An 8,651-nucleotide genomic window follows, 5' to 3' on the forward strand; every position below is an offset into this window, starting at 1 on the left:
CCCGCCGTAAGCGGCCCGGCCCCGGCAGCCCCTTCCCAGAGCGGGCATGGACTGGACATCTGGGAAAAAAAACCCTAAAGATGGGACTGTCTAAATTTTCAAGAGCACACTCTAGAATGACAAGCCTGCGGAGAGGGAAGGAGGCTTGCCGAAGACTTGTGTCCCAGCCCAGGGCAGGGCTACTTTGTAAGAAGCATGGGGGGAAGCTTTACCTTGGTCCTACATTTCAGCTCCGTATGTGAGTCTTGCACAAAACATTTCTTTTATGAATAAAAAATTTCATTTAAGATGAATGAGAAGCTGAAGAAGAAATCTGATTTCTCCAGTAGAAAGAAAGGTCACAATATAATGAACAGTACACAAATGTGCAGAATGATGTAGTGTATAAACTAAAACTCAGCGCATGGCAAGAGATTTGCAACAGACACGAAGTCTAAGGTCTTTTATTACGTTGTATAGATTAAATATATCTTCAGTAGAGTCTCTTTTTTAAAACACACAAAAGGAAAAAATACATTCTTCATGTACATATGAAATACTGACCACATAGCAGGGACCATGTACAGTGCAAAGTATGAACACAGCTACAGACATCACCACCTTGGATGATTATCAGGCTTTTTCTACAGTAAAGTGGAACAAGTCAATGTTTCTGCTTCCAAGAGAAATCCATCCCCTTCCCTTCCATGGCATTTTGTGGGATTGTGCAGGAAAGGTTGGGGTTTTTTAACTTTTTAAAGGTATTATAAAATCCTTGCATTGCATGAAAAATTATCAAACTCTACCAGCTTGACCTCTTTCACACATTCATAATCGTAGTACAATTTTTATTGTGATTGCAGCCCAACTCCAAAAATCCAGGGAAAAACAGAAATATATATAACCTGGTAAAGAGAAAGGAATGAATCAGACTGATTGTTGCAATGTCCAGGAAACATGTACCCACATGTACACACATACACAAAAGATGGAAGATAGCGAGGTGTGGTTGAGCATCTCCTATTTATTACAAGTTTGGAGCGAGGGCACGGGGTTGCATGTTTCACTTCGGCAGCAAATCTCTAGTGTCTCTCAGTATGGGATGTCATTCTGGTAGTACTGGATCATGTCATATGTCCTACTCCTACAGAAGAAAAGCAAAGCCAGAGGTAAGTAAAAGTTTAAAAAAACACTGCACGCATTGTCACAGAAACAAACATCAAGATCCCACAGAAACAAAACATGGGTGAAGGAAATTAGCTGCTAATCAAAACTAGCCCTACATGCTTTGAAGGCATTGTGAAGGCCCAGTTACTGTTATGAACAGCACAAAACATCCTGCTCTTGTTTAAACTAGGTAAAAAAAAAAGTATTTCCATGCTTCTCAGTGTGGCAACAGCAGCTTGGATCCTGTGTTTGGATAAGCCAGAAGCACCTCACATGGCATTGCCAGTTTGTTTTAGGAGAAGGAAATGCGTAATGAACAAAGCAAGATCATCAGGGCTGCATGGAGACAGGATCATGTGGAAATAAAAGTAATCTTAATTAAAGAGAACGCTAATAATGAAAATAAAAGCACAGGGGAAATAACAGCATTAATAGCAGCATCTCCGATGAGTGACTGAACAAACAAATCTAAGCCTTGTTACAGGTAACTCAATTATCCATGGGCAGAGCTTATTCAGGTCACAGACTAACCATGCCACAGGTAGAGAAGCTCACGCTTGTCAGAACCAAGCTGGCTCTGGGCATTCACCAGCAGCGTGACTGCCTTCGTAACCCCCAATATTAATCTAAGATTCTGAGCAGATGCACCAGTAGGCACTAGAAAATCCAATTCAGTTCCAGCAGGGCTGTATCTGAGCCAGTAAGCCTTACTGGTCTCAAGCTGACCCCATATGGAACTACACAAGAGTTTGTATTATTCTCCAATATATCCCACAAAGTCTGTATTGTCTGGGATAATAATAAAACATGCACTTAAGATGTTAAGTATTAAATTTATTATATTCAAAGTATTAAATGTATTAAAATTACATTTTACATGTCATTTCCTTTCAAAAGTTTTGCACAAGATACCAAACTATTTGTATACTTGCAGGGAAAAAACCTAGTTGATTGGCTAGCTGGTGATTAAGTTACTTTTTAAATTGCTACGAATTGATTATTCCATTCGGCATACTGAATAGTAGATGGCAAATAAAATGGCCCAGCTACAAAGACATTCAAAAACCGCACTGCCAATGTTCTCTACTTGAGGCATTTTCCCTAGCCAATATTATACAATAAGTAACATATGGTCTAGCAAAATGATTAATATGTTAATGTAGTATCAAGTCATGACGAAAAAATTAGCAGAATTGATTATTCCATTCGGCATACTGAATAGTAGATGGCAAATAAAATGGCCCAGCTACAAAGACATTCAAAAACCGCACTGCCAATGTTCTCTACTTGAGGCATTTTCCCTAGCCAATATTATACAATAAGTAACATATGGTCTAGCAAAATGATTAATATGTTAATGTAGTATCAAGTCATGACGAAAAAATTAGCAGAAAGATTAGAACTTATTTCTAGAGAAGAGTCAAAAACACTTTTGCAGAATAGCAAATAGCACAGAATAGCAGCTTTGAATTTTAGGAGGATATTCAGGCAACTTAATGCCTACAAGCAATTATAAAAAAGATTTTGAAACGTCACTGTAGTCCTGTTTCAGCTTCATTCTTACTCAGACCAATGGACCATGCATATTGTTTTTAAGAAACCTTCTCCTTACAAAATAAAAGGGAACAAGCTTCAAGATGACTCTCTCTTCATTCTGACCAGAAGGCATACTATTCCTGTTGCCATTCAATACCATTCTTTACTATTTATCCCTTTATTCGTAGAGGTGACCCTACCCTACATAAAGGGGATATCACAACTAGACACATAACCCTAATAGTACAGTTGGCTGTGCCCTAACATAGGAGCCAAAATGCTTAACTTTTGGGCCAAAGATTCACTCTGACAGAAAATCTTCTATTCTTTAGACCAGCCAGCCTTGCTATTTGACCAGCCTGGGCTTAAGCCTTCCTTCCCAGCGTAAAAGGGAGGAGATGCAGCACGTTCAGAAGCAGATAATGCAGGATAGCAGCTTTAAATATCAACAACTCAAAAATGTTTGGTATCTGACTGATAAAACTCTACTTCTTAGCTCTGCTCAAAGCTTGATGACCTTCCTTTAGCCATAGGGAGAAGACATGCATAGATGCCAAACCTGTTGCTGAGGAAACAATTCTGGATGATCTTGATGATGAAAGTTGCAGCCTCCCGTTCAGTCATGTTGGGGCTGAACCTGTGTCTATATGCAGAAAATCACAAAAAGCAAGAGTAAAATTAGTGAGGTTTCCTTTGAGCATGATACAAACATGTCTTTGCACAAGCTCAGCCAGGTGTTGATGTCACTTGCTACAAACACCTACTTCTTGTGAGACTACTTCGTACAAATTATGTAGTAGTTTAATAAGCACTTGCCGTTAGTCTTACAGTGGAGACAGAGGCTGTGAACTTTTCATCAGTCTAGTGGTAACTCCAGGAACAGCAGATCCCTCTTTCTAGGCAGCTGCTGCTTTTAAAATACCTTTGTACCCAGTGGTGCCCTTGAGCTCCAGCCCATCACACTTCATGAATCTGTGCTTATCTTTAGGAAATTGTAGGAAGTTACATGCAGGAAATGCTGTGCTAACTCCGCTCGCTCTGGAGCTAATTCTGGAGGCATAAGCCTGAAGGGCTGTTTAAAGTGTCACATTAGAATGTGTATTTGCCTAAGCTGTTGGGTGTTACAACATAGTCCCATTCAGTACTGTTATCTGTAGAACAAATTTTAAGATGCTGTTCTTCAGAGTCCAACACCATTTCAGAGGGCATCAGACTCTGCAACACATTACCTCTCCTTTTCCTTTACAGTCTTACTTTGCTAGTCCTACGAACTTAAAGATAATCCACGTACACGCACAGTCATTGAACAGCTTGAACTTAATTCTATGAAAAGGCCTCTGGAATTCCTACTTTCCGAGATATTTTATAAACAAAAATTACCATTTTTACAACGTTAAGACATTTAAGATATTTGAGTAGCGTGACACCTACGCTCACTGCACAAGTTGTGACAGTATACATTCTGTGAAGAATATATGAACATTTTCAGGTTAATACATATGCTGACTTACTTCAACAGCTTGATTGTCTGCCCTCGGAAACAGGGCAGCCCTGTATCCAACATTAATGTAACCAGTGAGACGACAGCATCCATATAAGGCCTAGAGAAAAAGAGGACAAAAAGGTTACAGCACTCAAACTTCTGCAGCCTTAGTAGGTAAAGCAGGCAAGCTGAGGAGTTCAACGAGCTGGCTCACACCTTTTTCTGTAATTAAATCAACACATGTAATCCTCTTACATTCGCTGGTGAAGCTACACCATTGCTTGCAATCTGTCACTTTAATTAAATTTCACTCCTTTATGTTGGACTACCAGATACTCAGAATGCTGCAAGATGAACATTCTCAAGGAGGATTATAGAAAGCAATGCTTTAGTAAACAACATTTCTTTGGCATCAGAAAGGTGAATCAGTGCATCAAAACAGTACAAAAGGCTGAAACCAGCAATACCACAGTAACAGATTATCTTCTAATTACTCTATGTAATTCTTTGCTACATCAGCCCAGCTTCCCTTCTCCCTCTCCTCCCACTCAGAACATTTACTACCTACCAAACTATTACCCTACTACTTCAGTGACATTTTTGCCTTGACACAAAACTTTCTCCAGCCTGCTCCCCCTCAAGGAACCAAATTGATCTTGACTCCAAGACAGCCCCTTCTGGGGCTACTAGCTGAAGAAACTTTGATTCTGTAAGATAACATCAATAGTACTTTATACTCGTGATAAAACAAGCTTTTATCTGGACTCTATTGTACTGTCCTCCTCCTACCCACATGCAACATCCTCTTCATACAGATTTATTAGCGCTCCTGCATGTTAAAGGAAACCCTGTTTGCTTGGTATGGAGCAAGGTAAAGTTGAAAATCTTTACTGTGACTGGCTGGCAATCACAGCTGAAGAGCTGAGCTACCAAAACCCCTGCATATTTCACATAAGAAAATCGTAGCACCTTTTCACATCTCCTACCTAATTAACTCTAGCTGAAATGGTGATCAATGTGATTGTCCTATTTGGGAAAACAAGAAAGATTTTGATTCTGTGGTTTCTTACTGCAAAGTTTTAACAGTATACTAAATCCTGTGAGGAAATGTGTGTAAAATCACATTTATAAAATGAATATAATATATAAAATTTTCAAATATAACATAAGAACAGAAAAAAACCCCACAAAGTTAGGCTGTAAAATTGCAGGATTATTAAGTTGTCTCAAAGTTTGCAAGATGTACCAGGACAGTCTGACAGGCTCAGACCCCCTACAGACAAATGTTTATTATTATTTATCTTCTCATCTGGTTTTAGGCATGCAAGCATTTCCAATTTGAGCAGTTAAGAACACCTTACCTGACTGCCAGATAGCCTCTGACACACATCTCCATAAACCACTTGAATGGAGTTGCCTCCATTTTTCCTCCCATTATCATCACCATCTCATCAGTCAGCTTAATGTCAGGCTCCCAGCCCAGATTTCCACCAGGTGAGCTTTCAAACATGAATCCAAAATCTGTGCACAAAAGATAAGCTGTCTCATAAACTCTGTTGGTTAATTGTGCGCTCTCAAAGCTGACAGAAAAAAGGAGAGGTGGATTTCACATATTAGTACCTACTGTTTCTACCAACATTTCAACCCCAACTGGAAAAAAGCTTTGGTGAAGTCTAAGAATGCCAACAGAAGAATCATCACCATGACATTAGACTAGACGTAAGAATGATGGCATCAAATAAACTCTTCGCTGAAACATCCATGCAGTTCCAGAAAAGCAAAGCTAAAGCAGAGGTTACAGCCTCACACAATTATATAAATTTACTTGTCAAATTTAATTCATACCCATACAGTGATGGAAGGAACCCAAAGATACATTTATGTATTTATACATATATATACACACACACATATATGTATCTATGAATGCCTAAGTACGTATACATGCATAATCCATACATATGCGTGTATATACTTTCCTGAAGCTGGTAAAACTTTGCAACGCTAAATTTACACAGAAGCAGCCAACGCAAATATACATACAATACTGAACAGGCATGAAAAAATCCCATGTATATTTACAGACTGTGAAATCAGTATATAGATCGATCTCAAAAGGGAAATGGCATACTGTCTTCTATGAGCAATACTTTACAGCAGAAGGAAAAGGTAACTACTGAAATTCGAATGTGGATATGACTGACCAATATGAATGATGTGTCCCTTTTTGTCCAGCATGATGTTGCCATTATGCCTGTCTTTAATCTGGAGCAGAAACAGGAGAAGACTATACGCAGCCATACTGCGGATGAAATTATAGCGAGCCTGTACAAGCAAGAAGTTAAAACAAATCAGAAGAACACAGAGAATTTAATAACTCTCCATCCCAGGAGCAGATACAGCTGAACAAAAAATTTTTTTTTTCCTTTCGTGATTAGTTTGAAGCAATGTTCAATGATATTCTCCATACATCTACAGCTGCAATAACTTCTTTAGCTAACTCACTCATAGCTAAAAATGGATTATCAGCATCAGAAACCAGATACAGCATTATGGTAGTCGTTATCCAATTATTTGTCATTATTTCTTATAGCTAGAATGTTTCTCAGTTGAGATTTTGCTGTGCTTGCCAACTGATATTTTACCTTCTGGAATGCAAGGGTAGACTCATCTCCATATTGCCTTGTAAAGTAATCATACATCCCGAAGTCTGTCTGCCTGCCCAGCTGGTCACGGGATGTGCAGTCAGGAATGCATTCAATAACACCGCACTGAAGGGGAAGAAGAGAAACAGGTCTGTAAAGCACGCTCCCAACATATATTTTGTTCATGGCTCTTGGCAGTCATACAGGTCCCCTGGGAAATGTGGGGAAACTTACAGATCACTGAATACAGAATTTCTAGTTTATTCATAAAAGAAGTATATCCAGTTTTTTAGGATTTCCACGCAACATAAGACAAGCTCTGTGACTTTCCACTGACTTGCACAATGTAGTCCCCAAAATCAAACAACAAACATGAATAACCACAGGCAGCAAAATTTCAGAGCCAAAAGCTTTAGAAAAGCAGGAAGCAGGAGAGGAAAGACTCTCTTTGTCACTGGTACTTCAAATATTTGGCATAAGTGATGTGGGCAGTATTTCCTTACAGTATGAAATTTTTATGTGTGCTGGAAGAGAAAGTCTTTTTTAATCAGGAACTATTTTCTACAGCAGTACAGTTAATTGCCCACTTACCCCAGGAGCTGTGGCCACCACTCTGTATGGAAACACAAAGAGATCCAGGCCTACCAGCTGAAATATGTTCTTGAAGAGATCGATGATTTGTAAAGCTAACATGTCCTGTTATACAAGAAAAAAATTGCACAAGCATTACAGGGGTTACGGATCATAAGTTAGATTACAAAAATGCTCTGAAGAACTCTGAAGTTAACGTTAAGTTACCCCAGCAGGTCTGCAGATGTGTGCTTGTGCATGCACTGTGGCTCTGGGGGAAATCAAAAAGGGAAAAGATAAATGCTGTTTAAGTGGGTAGCAAGCAACACCGAAGATTTAACTGCTGACCTATGAAGAACAAACTTTTCCATCACTCTTTGAGAAAAGGGCTTCTAATAACTCCAGGGATAATAGCTAGCATTCCCTCTTAATCAAAGGCAATCAAACTTCAATGTACAAGATACCACCTTGGAAACTACTGCTATGTTACCAATAGTTCAATCGACAAATAAACTCTGAAAAAAGAATTCCAAGTCATGGTAAACTGTCTTGAAAGAATGGCCTTTGTTTCCAAACCAGAATTTCTCTAGTGGTACAACACAGTTCTCTCCCTCAGTCCATAACTACTGGAGATTCTCAAAATTCCAAAGAAAATTATTTCTATACTAAAATTATTTTCTTCTTACATATTGTCACCTATAAATCTGCCTTCTATAACTGCAAAGCCTGATAGCTTTGTACCTGTCTGCAGTCATCGCCCACTTTAAAGATAGCTGCCTGCCAACAGATTTTCTTACTGTCCACCCCTTCTTCTGCACTTTCATCTATGGAATCAGAACGACAACGCAGACCTGCAAGAAGAGTACAAAGCAAAAACCAGACACAGATTTAATTAGTAACTTTCTATCATGACAAGCCCGCTGCACTTAAAACCACAATGTTTCACTGCAGGTGCACTACAGATATTTCTGCCTTGCAAGGTGAACGCCGTAAGATAGTTCCCTTTGTCTGCTGGAACTGGAACATATCAAAATAGTGTTCATGATTTACCTGATAAATGCCTGAATTGCATTAAGCTAGTCAGCTAGGGCATCCCACAAAATTTATTATGAGAAAAAAAACTGCCAAAACTTGGAGTTTGCTACAGTTTAAAAACCAGGGAAAGGCAATCAATTTATATGTTAGTTTAAAGTAACTGTTAACATTTCTTCAAGATACCTAATGTGGCTTGCTCCCTGGGACTTAAAAAAAAAAAAAAAGGGGGGAAAAGA

General features: G+C 39.0%; 1 protein-coding gene across 2 annotated transcripts in view; it reads right to left on the reverse strand.

Moving 5' to 3' along the window:
- Positions 1 to 414: 414 nt before the first annotated feature.
- PI4KA (phosphatidylinositol 4-kinase alpha) overlaps positions 415 to 8,651 on the reverse strand; it is a 63,634-nt gene continuing 55,397 nt past the window's right edge. For both annotated transcript variants that reach the window (XM_019472513.1, XM_019472514.1), the window contains exons 47-54: positions 8,122 to 8,231; positions 7,402 to 7,506; positions 6,811 to 6,936; positions 6,370 to 6,490; positions 5,527 to 5,686; positions 4,194 to 4,283; positions 3,242 to 3,325; positions 415 to 1,123 (exon numbers count right to left, since the gene is read on the reverse strand). In XM_019472513.1, the coding sequence (XP_019328058.1) occupies positions 1,072 to 1,123; positions 3,242 to 3,325; positions 4,194 to 4,283; positions 5,527 to 5,686; positions 6,370 to 6,490; positions 6,811 to 6,936; positions 7,402 to 7,506; positions 8,122 to 8,231 (848 nt within the window). In that variant the 3' untranslated portion in view covers positions 415 to 1,071. The remainder of the gene's footprint in view (positions 1,124 to 3,241; positions 3,326 to 4,193; positions 4,284 to 5,526; positions 5,687 to 6,369; positions 6,491 to 6,810; positions 6,937 to 7,401; positions 7,507 to 8,121; positions 8,232 to 8,651) is intronic.

This window comes from Aptenodytes forsteri, unplaced genomic scaffold (assembly GCF_000699145.1).
Source record: "Aptenodytes forsteri isolate BGI_AS27 unplaced genomic scaffold, ASM69914v1 Scaffold12, whole genome shotgun sequence".
In the NCBI taxonomy this organism is placed as follows: domain Eukaryota; kingdom Metazoa; phylum Chordata; class Aves; order Sphenisciformes; family Spheniscidae; genus Aptenodytes; species Aptenodytes forsteri.